Raw genomic sequence first — 23,225 nt, 5'->3', positions numbered from 1 at the left:
GGCAGATAATCTATAACTGCCAGTATAACTCAGATGACCTGTAGGTGGTGTCTGGAGAGGCAGGGCGGATGCTGCAGGCCCTGTCGTTGGGGAAGGCCAGTAGCTCCCGCTGGCTACCGTCTAGACTCTCGTTCCTACGGTGGCTCTGCCTCTGACCGTGGCTGTGGAGCCGGGTCTTGGCCGTGCTGAGGACAGCTGCCCGCACCAATCCCACACACCTGCTCAGCTCACTGGAGGGCACCCGGGCATACTGGCCTGTCTCATTGGTCACACCCAGGGTGATTCCTGATACATCACGGACAAAACAATGAATGGGTGGGTCCAAGAACAGGTTGAAGATAGAATGCCAGACAATACTTTGAAGAACTATACAGTATGGGAAGGAGATCAGTGGACAGGGCAGTGAGTTGTTCAGTGTGAACTATACAGTATGGGAAGGAGATCAGTAGACAGGGCAGTGAGGTGTTCAGTGTGAACTATACAGTATGGGAAGGAGATCAGCGGACAGGTTAGTGAGGGGTTCAGTGTGAACTATACAGTATGGGAAGGAGATCAGTGGACAGGGCAGTGAGGTGTTCAGTGTGAACTATACAGTATGGGAAGGAGATCATTGGACAGGGCAGTGAGTTGTTCAGTGTGAACTATACAGTATGGGAAGGAGATCATTGGACAGGGCAGTGAGGGGGGTAGTGTGAACTATACAGTATGGGAAGGAGATCAGTGGACAGGGCAGTGTGAACTATACAGTATGGGAAGGAGATCAGTGGACAGGGCAGTGAGGGGGTCAGTGTGAACTATACAGTATGGGAAGGAGATCAGTGGACAGGGCAGTGTGAACTATACAGTATGGGAAGGAGATCAGTGGACAGGGCAGTGTGAACTATACAGTATGGGAAGGAGATCAGTGGACAGGTTAGTGAGGGGTTCAGTGTGCCGGCTGTGTGCAGGGGGTGGTGTTGGGTCTCACCAGGGTTGAGTTTGGGTGTGTCGCCTGCGGTCTGCGCCCGGCAAACGGCTGACAGGTGCAGGGTGATGGTGTGGAAGCTGCGGAGGCGGAGCTTGATGGAGGAGGGCTCCAGGTGTACCACCTGATCCAGCACCTCCAGCACCTGTTTCACCTTGAACGTCCCCATCTGGTGGGGGGCGAAGGACAGCACCACGTCCTGGACAAAAACACAGATCAATGATTCTGATCAGCTTTCTGTCAGACTCAGGGAGGATATGGAGGATATTGATCATTCATCCTCTCTGTTCTGTCAGACTCAGGGAGGATATGGAGGATATTGATCATTCATCCTCTCTGTTCTGTCAAACTCAGGGAGGATATGGAGGATATTGATCATTCATCCTCTCTGTTCTGTCAGACTCAGGGAGGATATGGATGATATTGATCATTCATCCTCTCTGTTCTGTCAGACTCAGGGAGGATATGGAGGATATTGATCATTCATCCTGTCTGTTCTGTCAGAGAGGACGCTTGGAGAGACTGGGGTTGTCTCCAAAATGGCTCCCTATTTCCTATATAATGTACAACTTTAGGGCCCAGCCACTCTGTATAGTGGACTACTTTCCTCTGGCCAAAATAAGGAGCCATCTGAACCTGGACCAGGGTTGTCTACCTGGCTCTGCCCTGGGGAGATGGTCCCACTAGGGGGGTCACTGAGGAAGTTGACCATCTCTCTACCTGGCTCTGCCCTGGGGAGATGGTCCCACTAGGGGGGTCACTGAGGAAGTTGACCATCTCTCTACCTGGCTCTGCCCTGGGGAGATGGTCCCACTAGGGGGGTCACTGAGGAAGTTGACCATCTCTCTACCTGGCTCTGCCCTGGGGAGATGGTCCCACTAGGGGGGTCACTGAGGAAGTTGACCATCTCTCTACCTGGCTCTGCCCTGGGGAGATGGTCCCACTAGGAGGGTCACTGAGGAAGTTGACCATCTCTCTACCTGGCTCTGCCCTGGGGAGATGGTCCCACTAGGGGGGTCACTGATGAAGTTGACCATCTCTCTACCTGGCTCTGCCCTGGGGAGATGGTCCCACTAAGGGTCACTGAGGAAGTTGACCATCTCTCTACCTGGCTCTACCCTGGGGAGATGGTCCCACTAGGAGGGTCACTGAGGAAGTTGACCATCTCTCTACCTGGCTCTGCCCTGGGGAGATGGTCCCACTAGGGGGGTCACTGAGGAAGTTGACCATCTCTCTACCTGGCTCTACCCTGGGGAGATGGTCCCACTAGGGGGGTCACTGAGGAAGTTGACCATCTCTCTACCTGGCTCTACCCTGGGGAGATGGTCCCACTAGGGGGGTCACTGAGGAAGTTGACCATCTCTCTACCTGGCTTTGCCCTGGGGAGATGGTCCCACTAGGAGGGTCACTGAGGAAGTTGGCCATCTCTCTACCTGGCTTTGCCCTGGGGAGATGGTCCCACTAGGAGGGTCACTGAGGAAGTTGGCCATCTCTCTACCTGGCTCTACCCTGGGGAGATGGTCCCACTAGGAGGGTCACTGAGGAAGTTGACCATCTCTCTACCTGGCTTTGCCCTGGGGAGATGGTCCCACTAGGGCACTGAGGAAGTTGACCATCTCTCTACCTGGCTTTGCCCTGGGGAGATGGTCCCACTAGGGGGGTCACTGAGGAAGTTGACCATCTCTCTACCTGGCTTTGCCCTGGGGAGATGGTCCCACTAGGGGGGTCACTGAGGAAGTTGACCATCTCTCTACCTGGCTCTACCCTGGGGAGATGGTCCCACTAGCAGGGTCACTGAGGAAGTTGACCATCTCTCTACCTGGCTCTGCCCTGGGGAGATGGTCCCACTAGGAGGGTCACTGAGGAAGTTGACCATCTCTCTACCTGGCTCTGCCCTGGGGAGATGGTCCCACTAGCAGGGTCACTGAGGAAGTTGACCATCTCTCTACCTGGCTCTGCCCTGGGGAGATGGTCCCACTAGGAGGGTCACTGAGGAAGTTGACCATCTCTCTACCTGGCTCTACCCTGGGGAGATGGTCCCACTAGGAGGGTCACTGAGGAAGTTGACCATCTCTCTACCTGGCTCTGCCCTGGGGAGATGGTCCCACTAGGGGGGCACTGATGAAGTTGACCATCTCTCTACCTGGCTCTGCCCTGGGGAGATGGTCCCACTAGGAGGGTCACTGAGGAAGTTGACCATCTCTCTACCTGGCTCTACCCTGGGGAGATGGTCCCACTAGGAGGGTCACTGAGGAAGTTGACCATCTCTCTACCTGGCTCTGCCCTGGGGAGATGGTCCCACTAGGGGGGTCACTGAGGAAGTTGACCATCTCTCTACCTGGCTCTACCCTGGGGAGATGGTCCCACTAGGGGGGTCACTGAGGAAGTTGACCATCTCTCTACCTGGCTCTACCCTGGGGAGATGGTCCCACTAGGGGGGTCACTGAGGAAGTTGACCATCTCTCTACCTGGCTTTGCCCTGGGGAGATGGTCCCACTAGGAGGGTCACTGAGGAAGTTGGCCATCTCTCTACCTGGCTTTGCCCTGGGGAGATGGTCCCACTAGGAGGGTCACTGAGGAAGTTGGCCATCTCTCTACCTGGCTCTACCCTGGGGAGATGGTCCCACTAGGAGGGTCACTAGGAGCTTGACCATCTCTCTACCTGGCTTTGCCCTGGGGAGATGGTCCCACTAGGGGGGTCACTGAGGAAGTTGACCATCTCTCTACCTGGCTTTGCCCTGGGGAGATGGTCCCACTAGGGGGGTCACTGAGGAAGTTGACCATCTCTCTACCTGGCTTTGCCCTGGGGAGATGGTCCCACTAGGGGGGTCACTGAGGAAGTTGACCATCTCTCTACCTGGCTCTACCCTGGGGAGATGGTCCCACTAGCAGGGTCACTGAGGAAGTTGACCATCTCTCTACCTGGCTCTGCCCTGGGGAGATGGTCCCACTAGGAGGGTCACTGAGGAAGTTGACCATCTCTCTACCTGGCTCTGCCCTGGGGAGATGGTCCCACTAGCAGGGTCACTGAGGAAGTTGACCATCTCTCTACCTGGCTCTGCCCTGGGGAGATGGTCCCACTAGGAGGGTCACTGAGGAAGTTGACCATCTCTCTACCTGGCTCTACCCTGGGGAGATGGTCCCACTAGGAGGGTCACTGATGAAGTTGACCATCTCTCTACCTGGCTCTACCATGGGGAGATGGTCCCACTAGGAGGGTCACTGAGGAAGTTGACCATCTCTCTACCTGGCTCTGCCCTGGGGAGATGGTCCCACTAGGAGGGTCACTGAGGAAGTTGACCATCTCTCTACCTGGCTCTGCCCTGGGGAGATGGTCCCACTAGCAGGGTCACTGAGGAAGTTGACCATCTCTCTACCTGGCTCTGCCCTGGGGAGATGGTCCCACTAGGAGGGTCACTGAGGAAGTTGACCATCTCTCTACCTGGCTCTACCCTGGGGAGATGGTCCCACTAGGAGGGTCACTGATGAAGTTGACCATCTCTCTACCTGGCTCTGCCCTGGGGAGATGGTCCCACTAGGAGGGTCACTGAGGAAGTTGACCATCTCTCTACCTGGCTCTACCATGGGGAGATGGTCCCACTAGGAGGGTCACTGATGAAGTTGACCATCTCTCTACCTGGCTCTGCCCTGGGGAGATGGTCCCACTAGGAGGGTCACTGAGGAAGTTGGCCATCTCTCTACCTGGCTCTGCCCTGGGGAGATGGTCCCACTAGGAGGGTCACTGAGGAAGTTGACCATCTCTCTACCTGGCTCTGCCCTGGGGAGATGGTCCCACTAGCAGGGTCACTGAGGAAGTTGACCATCTCTCTACCTGGCTCTGCCCTGGGGAGATGGTCCCACTAGGAGGGTCACTGAGGAAGTTGACCATCTCTCTACCTGGCTCTACCCTGGGGAGATGGTCCCACTAGGAGGGTCACTGATGAAGTTGACCATCTCTCTACCTGGCTCTGCCCTGGGGAGATGGTCCCACTAGGAGGGTCACTGAGGAAGTTGGCCATCTCTCTACCTGGCTCTGCCCTGGGGAGATGGTCCCACTAGGAGGGTCACTGATGAAGTTGACCATCTCTCTACCTGGCTCTGCCCTGGGGAGATGGTCCCACTAGGAGGGTCACTGATGAAGTTGACCATCTCTCTACCTGGCTCTGCCCTGGGGAGATGGTCCCACTAGGAGGGTCACTGAGGAAGTTGGCCATCTCTACCTGGCTCTGCCCTGGGAGATGGTCCCACTAGGAGGGTCACTGAGGAAGTTGGCCATCTCTCTACCTGGCTCTACCCTGGGGAGATGGTCCCACTAGCAGGGTCACTGAGGAAGTTGACCATCTCTCTACCTGGCTCTGCCCTGGGGAGATGGTCCCACTAGGAGGGTCACTGAGGAAGTTGACCATCTCTCTACCTGGCTCTACCCTGGGGAGATGGTCCCACTAGCAGGGTCACTGAGGAAGTTGACCATCTCTCTACCTGGCTCTACCCTGGGGAGATGGTCCCACTAGCAGGGTCACTGAGGAAGTTGACCATCTCTCTACCTGGCTCTGCCCTGGGGAGATGGTCCCACTAGGGGGGTCACTGAGGAAGTTGCCCATCTCTCTACCTGGCTTTGCCCTGGGGAGATGGTCCCACTAGGAGGGTCACTGATGAAGTTGACCATCTCTCTACCTGGCTCTGCCCTGGGGAGATGGTCCCACTAGGAGGGTCACTGATGAAGTTGACCATCTCTCTACCTGGCTCTGCCCTGGGGAGATGGTCCCACTAGGAGGGTCACTGAGGAAGTTGGCCATCTCTCTACCTGGCTCTGCCCTGGGGAGATGGTCCCACTAGGAGGGTCACTGAGGAAGTTGGCCATCTCTCTACCTGGCTCTACCCTGGGGAGATGGTCCCACTAGCAGGGTCACTGAGGAAGTTGACCATCTCTCTACCTGGCTCTGCCCTGGGGAGATGGTCCCACTAGGAGGGTCACTGAGGAAGTTGACCATCTCTCTACCTGGCTCTACCCTGGGGAGATGGTCCCACTAGCAGGGTCACTGAGGAAGTTGACCATCTCTCTACCTGGCTCTACCCTGGGGAGATGGTCCCACTAGCAGGGTCACTGAGGAAGTTGACCATCTCTCTACCTGGCTCTGCCCTGGGGAGATGGTCCCACTAGGGGGGTCACTGAGGAAGTTGCCCATCTCTCTACCTGGCTTTGCCCTGGGGAGATGGTCCCACTAGGAGGGTCACTGATGAAGTTGACCATCTCTCTACCTGGCTTTGCCCTGGGGAGATGGTCCCACTAGGAGGGTCACTGATGAAGTTGACCATCTCTCTACCTGGCTTTGCCCTGGGGAGATGGTTCCACTAGGAAGGTCACTGAGGAAGTTGACCATCTCTCTACCTGGCTTTGCCCTGGGGAGATGGTTCCACTAGGAAGGTCACTGAGGAAGTTGGCCATCTCTCTACCTGGCTCTACCCTGGGGAGATGGTCCCACTAGCAGGGTCACTGAGGAAGTTGACCATCTCTCTACCTGGCTCTGCCCTGGGGAGATGGTCCCACTAGGGGGGTCACTGAGGAAGTTGCCCATCTCTCTACCTGGCTTTGCCCTGGGGAGATGGTCCCACTAGGAGGGTCACTGATGAAGTTGACCATCTCTCTACCTGGCTCTACCCTGGGGAGATGGTCCCACTAGCAGGGTCACTGAGGAAGTTGACCATCTCTCTACCTGGCTCTGCCCTGGGGAGATGGTCCCACTAGGGGGGTCACTGAGGAAGTTGCCCATCTCTCTACCTGGCTTTGCCCTGGGGAGATGGTCCCACTAGGAGGGTCACTGATGAAGTTGACCATCTCTCTACCTGGCTTTGCCCTGGGGAGATGGTCCCACTAGGAGGGTCACTGATGAAGTTGACCATCTCTCTACCTGGCTTTGCCCTGGGTAGATGGTCCCACTAGGAGGGTCACTGATGAAGTTGACCATCTCTCTACCTGGCTCTACCCTGGGGAGATGGTTCCACTAGGAAGGTCACTGAGGAAGTTGACCATCTCTCTACCTGGCTTTGCCCTGGGGAGATGGTCCCACTAGGAGGGTCACTGATGAAGTTGACCATCTCTCTACCTGGCTTTGCCCTGGGGAGATGGTCCCACTAGGGGGTTCACTGATGAAGTTGACCATCTCTCTACCTGACTTTGCCCTGGGGAGATGGTCCCACTAGGAGGGTCACTGATGAAGTTGGCCATCTCTCTACCTGGCTCTGCCCTGGGGAGATGGTCCCACTAGGGGGGTCACTGATGAAGTTGGCCATCTCTCTACCTGGCTCTACCCTGGGGAGATGGTTCCACTAGGAGGGTCACTGATGAAGTTGACCATCTCTCTACCTGGCTCTATCCTGGGGAGATGGTCCCACTAGGAGGGTCACTGATGAAGTTGACCATCTCTCTACCTGGCTTTGCCCTGGGGAGATGGTCCCACTAGGAGGGTCACTGATGAAGTTGGCCATCTCTCTACCTGGCTCTGCCCTGGGGAGATGGTTGCACTAGAGGGGTCACTGAGGAAGTTGACCATCTCTCTACCTGGCTCTGCCCTGGGGAGATGGTCCCACTAGGAGGGTCACTGATGAAGTTGACCATCTCTCTACCTGGCTTTGCCCTGGGGAGATGGTCCCACTAGGGGGGTCACTGATGAAGTTGACCATCTCTCTACCTGGCTTTGCCCTGGGGAGATGGTCCCACTAGGAGGGTCACTGATGAAGTTGGCCATCTCTCTACCTGGCTTTGACCTGGGGAGATGGTTGCACTAGAGGGGGTCACTGATGAAGTTGACCATCTCTCTACCTGGCTTTGCCCTGGGGAGATGGTCCCACTAGCAGGGTCACTGATGAATTTGGCCATCTCTCTACCTGGCTTTGCCCTGGGGAGATGGTCCCACTAGCAGGGTCACTGATGAAGTTGGCCATCTCTCTACCTGGCTTTGCCCTGGGGAGATGGTCCCACTAGCAGGGTCACTGATGAAGTTGGCCATCTCTCTACCTGGCTCTGCCCTGGGGAGATGGTCCCACTAGGGGGGTCACTGAGGAAGTTGGCCATCTCTCTACCTGGCTCTGCCCTGGGGAGATGGTCCCACTAGCAGGGTCACTGATGAAGTTGGCCATCTCTCTACCTGGCTTTGCCCTGGGGAGATGGTCCCACTAGGAGGGTCACTGATGAAGTTGGCCATCTCTCTACCTGGCTCTGCCCTGGGGAGATGGTCCCACTAGGAGGTTCACTGATGAAGTTGACCATCTCTCTACCTGGCTTTGCCCTGGGGAGATGGTCCCACTAGGAGGGTCACTGATGAAGTTGGCCATCTCTCTACCTGGCTTTGCCCTGGGGAGATGGTCCCACTAGGAGGGTCACTGATGAAATTGGCCATCTCTCTACCTGGCTCTGCCCTGGGGAGATGGTCCCACTAGGGGGGTCACTGATGAAGTTGGCCATCTCTCTACCTGGCTTTGCCCTGGGGAGATGGTCCCACTAGCAGGGTCACTGATGAAGTTGGCCATCTTTCGGAACTTGAAGGTGACAGAGAGTAGAGGGGAGAGGTTGTGGAGCACACACAGGACGTCCACACGCTCTCCCATCAGGCACTGCTGGAAACTGAAGCTGTGGCCGGGGCTGGGGACCAGGGAGACAGGGAGGGCTGAGCCAGTCACCGCCAGCTCCACACAGTAACCTGGGGATAGAGGTCAGGGCTTAGACGTCAGAGAGGTCAGGGGTCAAGGACAAGACAGTCCCAGATCAAGCACAACATTTCTGTTATAGCTGTTGTACACATGTCAGTCAGTACCCCTCACCAGAGAATGGCTTCAATTGTTATTTTTACTAATGATATAATATACATTATTAAATTGCAGCATATTGTTCCTGCTATTGGTAAGGAACAGATTGAGGCTTGCTGTACCATTGTGGGGAAGTACAGTGGAGTGCTGCTGGTGGTTGAAGCCATCTTTACTTCCCACCGTCTGAAACTTGAGGAAGAGTGAGTAGTCTTGTTTACTGGCTGCTGCTGAGGCCCCACTGGTCTTCTGCTCCTCCCTGCTCCTCCTGAAGAACAGAACAACCATTATATACTGCCTGTTATAATATCTTTATACACATTTATACCCACACATAGACACACACACACATAGACACACACACATAGACACACACACACACAAAGGAGGGCTGTATACCTTCTGCTGACAGGATGGAAGCAGACCCACAGAGTGGTTTTGTCGTAGGGTCTCAGTCGTCCCTCGTTGGGCACACAGGCGATCACAGTGGAGGGATCCACAGGGGTGTTCCTGTTACGAACACTCCTCTCTATCAGCGCTGCGTCTGTACTCCTCTGGAGGTCAAAGCCCTGATGAAACAGACGCACGCACGCACGCACGCACGCGCACGCACGCACACACACACACACACACACACACACACACACACACACACACACACACACACACACACACACAGACACACAGACACACAGACACACAGACACACAGACACACACACACAGACACACAAACACACACACAGACACACACACACACACACACAGACACACACACACACACACACACACACACACACACACACACACACACACACACACACACACACACACACACACACACACACACACACACACACACACACACACACACATAAACACACAGACACACAGACACACAGACACACAGACACACAGACACACAGACACACACACACACAGACACACAAACACACACACAGACACCCACACAGACACACACACACACAGACAGACAGACACACAGACCAACACACACACAGACAGACACACACACACACACACACAGACACACACACAGACACACACACAGACACACACACAGACACACACAGACACACACACACACACACACACAGCAATACAAAAGTGTATCAGGCCTAACGTTAGGGATCTAAAAACACAGTTTAGTATAGTTGCACTTCAGTGTGAAATATGTCAACAAAAATGTATTTAACATTATTTTACCAGGTACATTGACTGAGAACACACAGACAGACAGACACACAGACCAACACACACACAGACAGAGACACACACACACACACAGACACACACACAGACACACACAGACACACACACACACACACACACACAGCAATACAAAAGTGTATCAGGCCTAACGTTAGGGATCTAAAAACACAGTTTAGTATAGTTGCACTTCAGTGTGAAATATGTCAACAAAAATGTATTTAACATTATTTTACCAGGTACATTGACTGAGAACACATTCTCATTTCCAGCAACGACCTGGGGAATAGTTACAGGGGAGAGGAGGGGGAAATGAATGAGACAGTTGTAAACTGGGGATGAATAGGTGGCCGTGATGGTATGAAGACCAGATTGGGAATGTAGCCAGGACACCGGGGTTAACACCCCTTGTACGATAAGTGCCATGGGATCTTTAGTGACCACAGAGAGTCAGGACACCCTTTTAACATCCCATCCGAAAGACGGCACCCTACACAGGGCAATGTCCCCAATCACTGCCCTGGGGCATTTATTTAGACCAGAGGAAAGGGTGCCTCCTACTGGCCCTCCAACACCACTTCCAGCAGCATCTGGTCTCCCATCCAGGGACATGGGTGTGTTTTCTCTCTGTGTGCGTTGGTGCATGTGTGTGCGTACCACTTCTGTCCCTGAAGCATCGTCCTGCAGCACCACCATCCAGTCGCAGGCCTGTGGTCCATTGTTCACCAGAACCACCTTTTCCACCCGGGAAGTCCCAAAGAAGACGTGTCCGAAGCGGAGGCAGGACAATCTCTCCCCCTCTAGGTTCTGGAGCTCCAGGCTCTGCTCCAAAACATCAGCCCTGATCTTCAGGACCACGTCCTTACTGTTCTGCAGCTTCACCCTGGGAGAAAGGGACGGAGGGAGGGAACTCAATAAACACACACAAAATGCACAAACAAAGAACCATAAGTAACACTAAGCAGAATAAGGTGGAGCGTTTAAGATGATGTTCAAGAGTCTCTAGTTTCCTTACCGGGCCTCCTCTCTGACCCTCGTGGGTCTGTCAGTGCAGAGTTCCACCTTCAGCCACTGGGTTGCGCCAGGCTGCAGGACGCCACTGCTGGGAGAGAGCCTGATGGACTGGTCTCCATCATACAGCACCTGAAAAGCTCCTTCAGCAAGGCCAAGGGCATGAACAGCAATCAATTCATATAACAATAAGAAAAATACCATAAATAAATCAGCTAGATTACTGCAAATGTCAACTAAAATCAATCAAAGCAAGTTTACAGAAGTGGGTTCAATGGGAGAGGCAAAAGCATAATACCTGGAGCAGATCCCTGATTGGTCAATTCCACCTCTTTGCTGATCACCTGACTGTTTGCCATCACAGAGCCGAAATCAGCGAGAGATTCCATGGTGAGAGAACATACCGGGGAGAACCTGCAGGAAAGCCCAAATATAAGTAACCGTGGATGAGACCTGAAGATTGCATTAACCCACTAATGCCTAGGCACATGTCTGTTGGAACCCGAGAAAGCTATTACATGAATGAGTTCTGTTATAACAGGTATGACTCTACTTACGCTAAGAGGGGGATCTCCATGGCTTTGTCTTCCAGGACAAGGAGCAGACGGTCACAGACATCCTCATCTTTCTCAGGCCTGAACTCTAGAGTGCCACTCAGGGACAATCCAGCAGCAATGGGGGTTTCTGTGTTTGTCACCCTGAATTTAAACAGCTTGAGTGGTAGGACGGGTTGATAAAATTAAAGAAGAGAGGGGCAGGGCAGTATGAAGGGTGGAATTAACAAAAGTGTATAATAATGTATTGCATCAATCAAAATGAGTTTATAAGTTAGAATAGGACGAAAGCGCAATGAAAACTAAGCACAAGTTGCTCTGAACTTTACTAACGTATTACACACAGACAGCTGACAGGCAGCACTGCAGAAAGGATTTCACCTTTGATGTGGGTTCAAGCAGTCTCATTCTTTTCGAGGTAATTCCAGTGTTGGTCACCGTGACAGTGGTCTTGTAAACCTTCCCTGCTTTTATGTCGGTAAACTCAACAACCGGGGGATTAATTCTAACATAATTCGTTGCCATATTGTTATAGCTAAAAGTTGAGAGACTAATAGCAAAATTCGACGGCTTATCCCAGTTCAGGTTTTGGTCCTACGTTATCAATGAAATAGGCTTCCTTTTCTGCACTAGTAATGTTTCAATGTATAAAGCTAACCACATACCGATACAGTGTAGCATTCATGGTTACCATGGCAACAAGACGTAGTAACATTGTCATAGGTACTTGTTTTCTACGGACCACATTCAGCCGGATCTATTTCCGTTAACCATCTATTTCCGGTCCTTCCTTTTCAACAGTTCTCCACCAAAGTGAGTTTGGCTGATTGATAATCCTCGTACAATCTAACTCCATCTTGCAGTATTTATGCATAAAACACATATTTTCATTGTCCAAATCCATAGTTGTGTACCTCATTGTCAATCGGATTTGAGTTTGTGATGCATTGTGCATTCATTTAGTTAACAAAAATAGTCAGAACTTTAGTTACCGTACATACCACAGGCTCCGTAACATGCTAGCTACCAGACATAACATATACTTTTGCCAGCTAACTACAGGCAGTCCAATTAATGGTTACATTTAGCCATTTTCATTAGCCATTTTTGTTTCGGTGGAGCAGGGATGTTTTCCTGTTTTGGACGTTAGTGTACCTGGCTAGCTAGCTAACGTTAGCCTAGCAGTTCTGGCGTTTTACTTTGTATGGGACAATCTCTCAACTTGAACCGTCCCGGTTTGTCTTTTCAGATGGCTCCCACCAAGAAGGGAGAGAAGAAGAAGGGACGTTCAGCCATCAATGAGGTGGTAACCAGAGAATACACCATTAACATCCACAAGCGCATCCATGGAGTGTAAGTACTGTGGTGCAAATGGACAAATTTCAGGTCAATCAATGTTGGCTCAGCCTCCTCAAAACACTTTTGTCATTTGCACCTTAAGTCGTTTTTCATCAGTACCAGAGGATATGGTCTGGTGTGACATCATAAGGGAGTATTTACATCACAGAGCATGGCTGTTGACAAATCTGCTGTTCCTCTAAATTGTCAGGTGTCCCTCAAGATGTAGGCTAGTTTTTGTTAGTCCCCTGCGGCTGGTCTTGATCAGAAAGTTCCTTCTCTCTACAGGAGCTTCAAGAGGAGAGCTCCTCGCGCTCTCAAGGAGATCCGCAAGTTCGCCATGAAGGAGATGGGAACTCCTGATGTACGCATCGACACCCGCCTGAACAAGGCTGTGTGGACCAAAGGAGTCAAGTAAGGACTAATGAGACGCCTGTTTTAAGATTAATCGGGTGTATTCATTAGTGCACACTGTAGCAGAATGTTTTGCAACAAACATGGGGTTTCTATTGGACAAGTTCAGAAGTTTCTCCCCGTTTCTGCTGTTTGCTTCCATTTGGTGTCTAGTGAATACACCCCTGTTATCATATGAATCAGGTATTACTGTACTTGTGTTTCCCAAACCACATTAAGTTGGTTAAACAATCACTAAGCCCATTTGTTGAATCGGGCGCTTTCAGCGGGATTAAACATTTTGGAACATTCAGATAGAAATAGGGTATGTTGATCAAACACGCCTCTCTGACATGTAGAATAAGGAATCACATCGGTTCTGTTCATGGCATTTCTATCTGCAACGTTCGAGAACGTTTGGCAACTGAACATGGCCCAGGTGTGCTTCCTCAGGAACAATACGTGTTCAAATATCAAAAACATGGAATAGCTGGGGGTGCTTGAGGAAAGGGTTTGGTAACAGCTCTTTATCTGCCCATACAACCACTTATGGTTGTTGACACAAATAGCACTACAAGTTTTGTTGCACAAGCATGTTTTCATTCTGCTTAGTACTAATGTTCACTTGTGTTATGTACAGGAATGTACCATACAGGATGAGACTAACGTTCACTTGTGTTATGTACAAGAACGTGCCATACAGGATGAGACTAACGTTCACTTGTATTATTTACAGGAACGTGCCATACAGGATGAGACTAACGTTCACCTGTGTTATTTACAGGAACGTGCCATACAGGATGAGACTAACGTTCACCTGTGTTATTTACAGGAACGTGCCATACAGGATGAGACTAACGTTCACCTGTGTTATTTACAGGAACGTGCCATACAGGATGAGACTAACATTCACCTGTGTTATTTACAGGAACGTGCCATACAGGATGAGACTAACGTTCACCTATGTTATTTACAGGAACGTGCCATACAGGATGAGGGTACGATTGTCCAGGAAGCGCAATGAGGATGAAGACTCCCCAAACAAACTGTACACACTCGTCACGTATGTCCCTGTCACAACATACAAAGGTGAGGCGTAGTCAATACCAATTGTGCCTTCATAGGTTTGCTACAGTATAATTTATTCAGACTTGTGCTGAAATGTCAACTATGGTCTCAATTACTGTATATCCCTGTTCTGTTCTTGATTTTTCTAATAGCAAATACACCAATATGAAAGATTTAGTTTGATCATTTCTGTCCTAGGATGAAGACAGAGGTTTATTATTGTCACGCTCTGTTGCTGAAACCTTTTTCTTTCCTTTGTCAACAGGTCTACAGACGGTCAATGTTGATGAGAATTAGATCTGTCTTCAACGCTTGTAGAATAAATGTATAAAATGACTTTTGTCTGATGTCTTTATTATACACTACAACAGGGTTCCCCAACCTGCGGCCCGCGTGCTGAATTTGGCCCACGGGTTTTATTTGCCCCCCCCCAGTTTTCTGAGCAAAAATATATTTTTGTTGGGTGGAAAGTTGAACATAAGATTGTAAAAACAGCAGGAAGTCAGCTCTAAGTGATTTTAATTCCACATCTGTTCCCAAGCATTCCCACGCATAATAGAGAGATATGTGATCGTATAGAAATGTAAGCAAGGTTTGAAATGATTGTTTTAGTTAAACATCTGTTTGGGCTTCTTGCAGTCAATTTGCACTCTACAGATGATTTGTAATTATGTTCCAGCCCCCCGACCAATCCCCACTCCCAAAAGGAATGGTCCTGAGGCTGAGTCTAGTTGATCATCCCTGCACTACCAAGTAGATGAACTGTTCTGAATACAGGCCTACTTGAAGCGTGTCTGTGACTTGCATGTCTGAATGAGGTTGGGTGCCTAAATGTAACTGTATTCATGACATTATAAATGCGCAAACACCTCACACGTCTCTCTTTTCTATTGACTCAAGCTACTGCCTTTTTCAACTTCCTCAAATGCCTTATCCTCTGGAAGACCATTGTCCAAGAACTGCCACAACCATGATATATATATATATTTATTAGGTTCTTTGAGATTGTCATTGTGATGATAAGCACTATATATAATAAATCTTATTAGATGTGATTGAAACCCTATCCATTGACCAGTCATCTGTGTTAGCCAATATAGTCTCTTGAGGGTTTACCCATAATTTCCAAATTCTCTTGAATCCTGATCCCAGTGTCTCTAGCCAGCTGGAGTTTTGCATTTTGAGTGCAAATTTCAGACACTCTTCATCTCGTCTCTGCCACCAGTTATATGTGCTATTCTGATTCAACATGGGGATATTTTTTTAATGACGTGATGAGTGTCTGACATTTACACTTAATTTCTCCAGCTGGTTGCCACAGAGGGTGTTGCAGTCTACCCTCCAGGACACCTACAGCACCCAATGTCACAGGAAGGCCATAAAGATCATCAAGGGCATCAACCACCCGAGCCACTGCCTGTTCACCCCGCTATCATCCAGAAGGCGAGGTCAGTACAGGTGCATCAAAGCTGGGACCGAGAGACTGAAAAAAAAAAAAAACAGCTATCTCAAGGCCATCAGACTGTTAAATAGCCATCACTAGATGACCTCCACCCAGTACTCTACCCTGATCTTAGTCACTGTCCCTAGCCGGCTACCACCCAGTTACTCATCCTGCATGGAATCATAGGTCACTTTAATAATGTTTACATACTGTTTTACTCATTTTATATGTATAAACTGTATTATAGTCAATGCCACTGACATTGCTTGTCCTAATTATATATTTCTTAATTCCATTAAATGACTTTTAGATGTGTGTGTATTGTTGTGAATTGTTAGATACTACTGCACTGTTGGAGCTAAGAACACAAGCATTTCGCTACACCCGCGATAACATCTGCTAAATATGTGTATGTGACCAATACAATCTGATTTGATTTGACCTCCCTGGCACATCCAACTGGCTGTAAGGAATGATGAGCGGTTGGGGGAGGGGTTCACCTTAGCTGAGGGGGGTGTTCTTCTAAACATCCAAGCCCAGCTGCTCCCCAAGAAGACCAAGAGCAACAGCAGCAATGTCATTTATGCAAACAATGCCAATAATACCCATGATGCTGGCCATGTAACTGAGGAATTGTATGTATTTAATAAAAAAATAAGTATTTCACACGGTAAGCCTTATCCTGATATGTGTATGTTGTGCAACACTGATACTTATCCCCACTGGCATCTGAATGTACAACAGGGTACACATTGTTGTCCAAACACACATGCAGCATGATATGACTGGGGCGAGTAGTCAATGTTGCATTGTGTGCCATATGAAGCCATGTATGATGGTAGCCCATAGTCTAAGCTCATTTTTATATTTGCAGTGAACATATGCACAACTTTTTGTGTAGAGTTGTTTTTTTTAATACAGGAGCATATGATATCACTGGCCAATTGCATAGCTAGTTCTCGGGTAGTCTTGTCCAGTCCTATGTTGTGCGGTGTAAACATTTGAACGCTAGAGGGCGAAATTGGTCTGTGTTATTGCATCAACAACATGGATAACGGGACAGGTACGCGAACATCACAAGAAACGTTACTATTGCATTAGTTGCAATTACACAGCAGGTAAGACATCACATTTGGGTTTTACAATGGGAAACTAACTATCAGATCATTTTCTGATCAAGTCAAACGTACTCAGGAGCAGGCCTAGCTTGCTACACTATTCGGAATGGTCAGAATTATGGCTAGCCAGCAAACAGCAACAAGCTAACAGTAGCTAACGTTAACTGAAGTTAGCCAGCTAGTTGAGTTAAATTGATCTCGCCCTGGCTTTCAGTAGGGACAGTTGTTTTGACCGCGCCTATAGTTAGTTGGTGATTGGCATAAATGGTAATGTAGTTTTACAGCCTGCTGAAATGGTAGCCTATGGATGCTAAGCTAGCTAGGTAGCCTGCTAAGTAACTAGTCTCTCCTCACTGTCCCTGTGCCACTCCTCTGCCTGTGCCGGTGGAGCGCCCGCCTGAGTCCAAAGATTATGACAACTAGCTAACGTTAACTAGCCTTCAGTCCAAATAGTATGGTAAGGTTTCCCCCTTTCATCTGTGCAGAGTCTGGCGAGAAAGACTACCTGCTATTGCTAAACAGCTGTTTCTGCAGGTACCGTCGCTACTTCGATGGCCCACGGGTGATGCAAATAACGATGCGGCACCACTGGCTGCTCGTCGGGGCTTGCGGCTGGGTGTTGCTCATCCTCGTGTTTGCCAACAAGTTTATAAATTTTAACGCCAGAGCCACGGATGGTAAGTTATCAGACTGAAACCTGATTGTTTTTTTCTCATCAATACTAGCTATCTATTCCTTTCAGTAATTGTTCAGCTAGAGTTGTAGCTATAGTTACATAACAGCTATGCTGTTAGATTTAAATGTCTAGTCTGTCCCCCTTGGAATTGTCTTGTGATCTCTTAGTGTTTTGTGTTTCAGACTATGGGGAGAAGACTGAGATGCAGAGTTGGACTCAACCAGGAGTTAAGACCATCAAATCACTGTCAGCTCAGAAATCAGACAGAAGAGCTCCCAAGTCATCAGACCTGGTAGGTGTTTTGTTTGTGTGTGTGCGCCCTTGAAACAGAATCATCAGTTACTTGAATTGTGTGTGTGTGTGTGTGTGTGTGTGTGTGTGTGTGTGTCAGTCCTCAGTAGGCCCCTCCTCCATGGCCAACCCAACAGACTGGAACACTGTGGAGACGAGTCGTCTGGAGCTGCTGTCAGCCGTGTGTAAGAACGACTCCCTCAGGAACCTCACTCACACCTCAATCAACAAGTTTGTCTTGGACCGCATCTTTGTGTGCGACAAACACAAGATCCTCTTCTGCCAGACCCCCAAAGTGGGCAACACTCAATGGAAGAAGGTCCTCATCGTTCTCAATGGTGAGTGAGGGAGGACTGTAGGGAGAGAGTCAGTGTGGGAGGACGGTAGGGAGAGAGTCAGTGTGGGAGAACGGTAGGGAGAGAGTCAGTGAGGGAGGACGGTAGGGAGAGAGTCAGTGAGGGAGGACGGTAGGGAGAGAGTCAGTGAGGGAGGACGGTAGGGAGAGAGTCAGTGAGGGAGGACGGTAGGGAGAGAGTCAGTGTGGGAGGACGGTAGGGAGAGAGTCAGTGAGGGAGGACGGTAGGGAGAGAGTCAGTGTGGGAGGACGGTAGGGAGAGAGTCAGTGAGGGAGGACGGTAGGGAGAGAGTCAGTGTGGGAGGACGGTAGGGAGAGAGTCAGTGTGGGAGGACGGTAGGGAGAGAGTCAGTGTGGGAGGACGGTAGGGAGAGAGTCAGTGTGGGAGGACGGTAGGGAGAGAGTCAGTGTGGGAGGACGGTAGGGAGAGAGTCGGTGTGGGAGGACGGTAGGGAGAGAGTCGGTGAGGGAGGACGGTAGGGAGAGAGTCGGTGAGGGAGGACGGTTGGGAGAGAGTCGGTGAGGGAGGACGGTAGGGAGAGAGTCGGTGAGGGAGGACGGTAGGGAGAGAGTCGGTGAGGGAGGACGGTAGGGAGAGAGTCGGTGTGGGAGGACGGTAGGGAGAGAGTCAGTGAGGGAGGACGGTAGGGAGAGAGTCAGTGTGGGAGGACGGTAGGGAGAGAGTCAGTGAGGGAGGACGGTAGGGAGAGAGTCAGTGTGGGAGGACGGTAGGGAGAGAGTCAGTGTGGGAGGACGGTAGGGAGAGAGTCAGTGTGGGAGGACGGTAGGGAGAGAGTCAGTGTGGGAGGACGGTAGGGAGAGAGTCAGTGTGGGAGGACGGTAGGGAGAGAGTCGGTGTGGGAGGACGGTAGGGAGAGAGTCGGTGAGGGAGGACGGTAGGGAGAGAGTCGGTGAGGGAGGACGGTTGGGAGAGAGTCGGTGAGGGAGGACGGTAGGGAGAGAGTCGGTGAGGGAGGACGGTAGGGAGAGAGTCGGTGAGGGAGGACGGTAGGGAGAGAGTCGGTGAGGGAGGACGGTAGGGAGAGAGTCGGTGAGGGAGGACGGTAGGGAGAGAGTCGGTGTGGGAGGACGGTAGGGAGAGAGTCGGTGAGGGAGGACGGTAGGGAGAGAGTCGGTGAGGGAGGACGGTAGGGAGAGAGTCGGTGAGGGAGGACGGTAGGGAGAGAGTCGGTGAGGGAGGACGGTAGGGAGAGAGTCGGTGAGGGAGGACGGTAGGGAGAGAGTCGGTGAGGGAGGACGGTAGGGAGAGAGTCGGTGAGGGAGCACGGTAGGGAGAGAGTCGGTGAGGGAGGACGGTAGGGAGAGAGTCGGTGAGGGAGGACGGTAGGGAGAGAGTCGGTGAGGGAGGACGGTAGGGAGAGAGTCGGTGAGGGAGGACGGTAGGGAGAGAGTCGGTGAGGGAGGACGGTAGGGAGAGAGTCGGTGAGGGAGGACGGTAGGGAGAGAGTCGGTGAGGGAGGACGGTAGGGAGAGAGTCAGTGTGGGAGGACGGTAGGGAGAGAGTCGGTGAGGGAGGACGGTAGGGAGAGAGTCGGTGAGGGAGGACGGTAGGGAGAGAGTCAGTGTGGGAGTGATGATGAGTAAAAGTTGACTCAAAACGTACTTATCTGTCTGTAAATTGTAGTGATGTAGTAGCCTCGATCCCAGTGAAGGATGAAAAAATAGTGTTCTTCTCTGTCCTTTTGCCCCTCAGGAGAGTTCTCCACTGTGGAGGAGATCCCAGAGAACCTGGTTCATGACCATGAGAAGAACGGACTGCCCCGCCTCTCCTCTCTGACGGAGAAAGAAATCACTAAAAGGTTAAGGCCCTGCTCCAATACTTCAGAAATGCATCCTATCGTCCTTCCTTGAAGTAATCACAGATCTGAATTAGTTAGATTGGTTAAAGTAATAAGATGGTAATGTAGGCTACCATTGCTTACACCTACCCAATCACTTGCTATCTTAAGATTAATGCACTAATTGTAAGTGGGTCTGGATAAGAATGTCTGCTAAATGACTCAAATGTTATAGAGCTGTGCTTTACGTCAAGGAAGGACGGCTAGTTTTGCTTAACACCTTTACTGACTTGTTTGGCCCTGCCCTGTATTCCATTGTGTTGTTCTGATTCTATGGGACTCACACTGTGCTTTTTGTTTTATCTCGCCAGGTTAGCCACATACTTCAAGTTCTTCATCGTCAGAGACCCGTTCGAGCGCCTCATCTCCGCCTTCAAGGACAAGTTTGTGAAGAACCCGCGCTTCGAGCCCTGGTACAAGCACGACATCGCTCCCGCCATCATCCGCAAGTACCGTAAGAGTCACCGTGACAACGACAACAACAAGGCGACTACGGGCCTGCGCTTCGAGGACTTCATCCGTTACCTGGGCGACGAGCCCGGGCGGCGCCGCATGGACCGTCAGTTTGGGGAGCATGTTATCCACTGGGTGACGTACGCGGAACTCTGCGCCCCCTGTGACATCACGTACAGCGTCGTGGGGCACCACGAAACTCTAGAACGCGATGCCCCCTACATCCTGAAAGCTGCCGGGATAGAGCGTCTGGTATCGTACCCCACCATCCCCCCGGGGATCACCCGTTATAACCGGACCAAGGTGGAGCGCTACTTCTCAGGCATCAGCAAGCGGGACGTCAGGCGGCTTTACGGCCGGTACCAAGGAGACTTCAGCCTCTTCGGCTACCCCAGCCCGGACTTCCTGCTAAACTGAATGACGACGACACTAAAGAAAGACTGTTTTGCAACGATATTATAATAATATAATGTCTCTCTAATCTAACATGCATCTTAATCAGTGTGTGGTTTACTGAAGAGGTAGGGAGGGTGTAGCTAGCTAGCCGCCTAGCCTGGCTGCTCTAACTAGGAGCCATAGTAGAGACTAGTGATCCCCACCATCCGGGCTCAAGCCAGGGAGGGATGGAGACTACAGGTTGGTCTGATATAACATGCTGATCTGCTGTAGGATGATCGTCACTCCTCTACCTGGCTGACAGTAATTCCTGTCTCGACCTAGCAACACTTCCTGCCTCTGCCTAGCAACTGTCACCATGGGCGATGACTGTACTACATGCCTCTACTTCCTGGTAGCCGTCACCATGGTGGCCATGAATGGCATGAGGACCGAGGTGATGGAGAGTTACTCACTATGGTCATGGCTAATGGCTGTATTCGCCATACGACCAATGAATTAAGTGCCACATTTTAATGTTATTTAACAAAGCTTTTTGTATTATAATAATTACTTTATTTAAACCAGAGATTACTGTTACATACTGTGCTAAATTGTACCACCCTCTGCACTACTTCCACACAAAGCAGGTCTGCTGCTGGTACTGCATTATGGACTAACACTGAAGTGGGTCTGGGAGACAGTAGCCTGGTTAAACCAGACTGAATGCTGAGCACACCATTGAAACGTAGCAGAATCAGTTTGAATGCGACGTTATAGAGATGGTAGTGAAACACTAACCGGTTAATAATATCAGAGCCCCAGCTCTCTCCTCCAGTCTAACCGCTCATACAGAGTAGAGCAACTCCATCTAGCTTCAAGACTCGGGCACCTATATAAATGGTGTGATTCTGTGATCTCAAAGGGTTGACAAGCGCTGAGTGGGAGGAGTCAGTGTCTGCAATGCCTGTGTTCAGGTGACAGGGGGAAGGTTCACTGTGGCGTAACTCCTGCTGATTGGCTGAAGCTACTACAGTGGATAATACTATGCCTGTATTATGTCATGGGGTGTACAGTCCCTGGGTCTTACCTCATGTTCCCATCCAGTACAGTAGACAGACAGATATATAGATGGCCTTCAGGGTTAATCCAGTTAAATTCAGCCCAGACACGTAATATGGGATCATGGCAATATGGATTGGAGGCATACAGCCAACCCTCTTCTATACCCATACTTATGTCAAAGAAGGTGGATGAACGAAGATGTCTTACTCAGGCTGTTTACGTTCTACTTAAGGGGTGGCTCTCCCGTAGACACCATTGCGATAGCAGCTGTGTCTGGTCTACTTAGTTCCTTGACTGTATATAAACCATAAAGTGAGGGAGTGGGATGCATCGCTTCCTCTTCCGTCTCAGTTTGCCACCTGTAAGGGCAGTACATTAGACTACATTGGCACTGTACCTGGGAGAAGGAAAAAATGGTTTCATTTTCTCATCCTCAGAACTGTTATTTCACAATTGAATTCCATGAATTGTCTTATTCTTCATCCTAAACACGACACCGTCCAATGGCGTCCATGAAGAGAAGTGAGTGACAGTTTCCTGTTGACCTTTTTTAATCAACCAATGTTTGGTATGGTCAGTCACATGGTATTGACAGAGCTAGGTGGACAGGCGATGGTTACTGAGTAATAAAGGTTTCATGTAAAATATAAAACTGGTCTTTTGCACTCTTCTCTGTACCACAACACATGTATGTATGTATTTTGTCTTTACATGAGGTCAGTTACCCTGCAGTAGACCTGATATTCTCATTCTAGCAGTAGACCCACCACCACAATTCATTCAATTACACCTAGGGCTGGGCCATATGGGCAAAATATTACAGCACGGTATTTTCTTTTTTAATTTTATGTTTTTGAATAATAAAAGTTGTACATGTTCTTTATGAGTAGTGTGTGATCCTAGGGTGGCAACACATAGATACTACGTGATTTCAAAATGGGTCTTTCTGCATTCTGATTGTTTTATACTGTTCAATTCAACTTCAACCCCCCAAAAAGTCATCGTTTTCTGCATTTGAGATCATTTCTACACTGCCACGTAGGGCTACACGATATGGGCAAGCAATCTGGGCCTTCCTTTTAAGCAAATGTTGCAATTTGACTTGCATTTAGAGCATAACACTTAACTAACTGTTGGAATCATGGAAATAGAATGTCTATTCTAGTTATATAATAGTGGGCACTTTTAATACAGTGTTTGACATGACAACGAATGAAAATGCCAGGGAGGAG

General features: G+C 50.2%; 3 protein-coding genes across 4 annotated transcripts in view; 2 read left to right on the top strand and 1 right to left on the bottom strand.

Moving 5' to 3' along the window:
- Nucleotides 1-12,083, bottom strand: part of LOC139532983 (cilia- and flagella-associated protein 47-like) — a 107,028-nt gene extending 94,945 nt beyond the window's left edge. The window contains exons 1-10 of the mRNA XM_071331126.1: nucleotides 11,940-12,083; nucleotides 11,562-11,716; nucleotides 11,303-11,418; nucleotides 11,009-11,147; nucleotides 10,651-10,876; nucleotides 9,164-9,333; nucleotides 8,890-9,032; nucleotides 8,435-8,661; nucleotides 968-1,163; nucleotides 39-285 (exon numbers count right to left, since the gene is read on the bottom strand). Coding sequence (XP_071187227.1) covers nucleotides 39-285; nucleotides 968-1,163; nucleotides 8,435-8,661; nucleotides 8,890-9,032; nucleotides 9,164-9,333; nucleotides 10,651-10,876; nucleotides 11,009-11,147; nucleotides 11,303-11,418; nucleotides 11,562-11,716; nucleotides 11,940-12,083 — 1,763 coding nt within the window. The remainder of the gene's footprint in view (nucleotides 1-38; nucleotides 286-967; nucleotides 1,164-8,434; nucleotides 8,662-8,889; nucleotides 9,033-9,163; nucleotides 9,334-10,650; nucleotides 10,877-11,008; nucleotides 11,148-11,302; nucleotides 11,419-11,561; nucleotides 11,717-11,939) is intronic.
- Nucleotides 12,084-12,231: 148 nt separating this feature from the next.
- Nucleotides 12,232-14,693, top strand: LOC139532759 (large ribosomal subunit protein eL31-like). Its single transcript, XM_071330766.1, has 5 exons — nucleotides 12,232-12,371; nucleotides 12,808-12,911; nucleotides 13,185-13,310; nucleotides 14,266-14,378; nucleotides 14,623-14,693. The coding sequence occupies exons 2-5, from the start codon at nucleotides 12,808-12,810 to the stop codon at nucleotides 14,652-14,654; spliced, it is 375 nt and encodes a 124-aa protein (XP_071186867.1). The 5' UTR covers nucleotides 12,232-12,371; the 3' UTR covers nucleotides 14,655-14,693.
- Nucleotides 14,694-16,807: 2,114 nt separating this feature from the next.
- Nucleotides 16,808-22,872, top strand: LOC139532745 (carbohydrate sulfotransferase 10-like). 2 transcript variants are annotated; one of them, XM_071330741.1, is made up of 6 exons: nucleotides 16,808-16,919; nucleotides 17,454-17,596; nucleotides 17,778-17,887; nucleotides 17,987-18,224; nucleotides 19,956-20,061; nucleotides 20,412-22,872. In XM_071330741.1, the coding sequence occupies exons 2-6, from the start codon at nucleotides 17,485-17,487 to the stop codon at nucleotides 20,968-20,970; spliced, it is 1,125 nt and encodes a 374-aa protein (XP_071186842.1). In that variant the 5' UTR covers nucleotides 16,808-16,919; nucleotides 17,454-17,484; the 3' UTR covers nucleotides 20,971-22,872. The 2 variants fall into 2 exon arrangements, with proteins under 2 accessions (XP_071186842.1, XP_071186843.1); XM_071330742.1 differs by lacking the exon at nucleotides 16,808-16,919 and adding an exon at nucleotides 17,162-17,376.
- Nucleotides 22,873-23,225: the final 353 nt, after the last annotated feature.

Source organism: Salvelinus alpinus, chromosome 10 (assembly GCF_045679555.1).
Source record: "Salvelinus alpinus chromosome 10, SLU_Salpinus.1, whole genome shotgun sequence".
NCBI classification, from domain to species: domain Eukaryota; kingdom Metazoa; phylum Chordata; class Actinopteri; order Salmoniformes; family Salmonidae; genus Salvelinus; species Salvelinus alpinus.
This window is presented reverse-complemented; position numbering and strand designations above follow the sequence as displayed.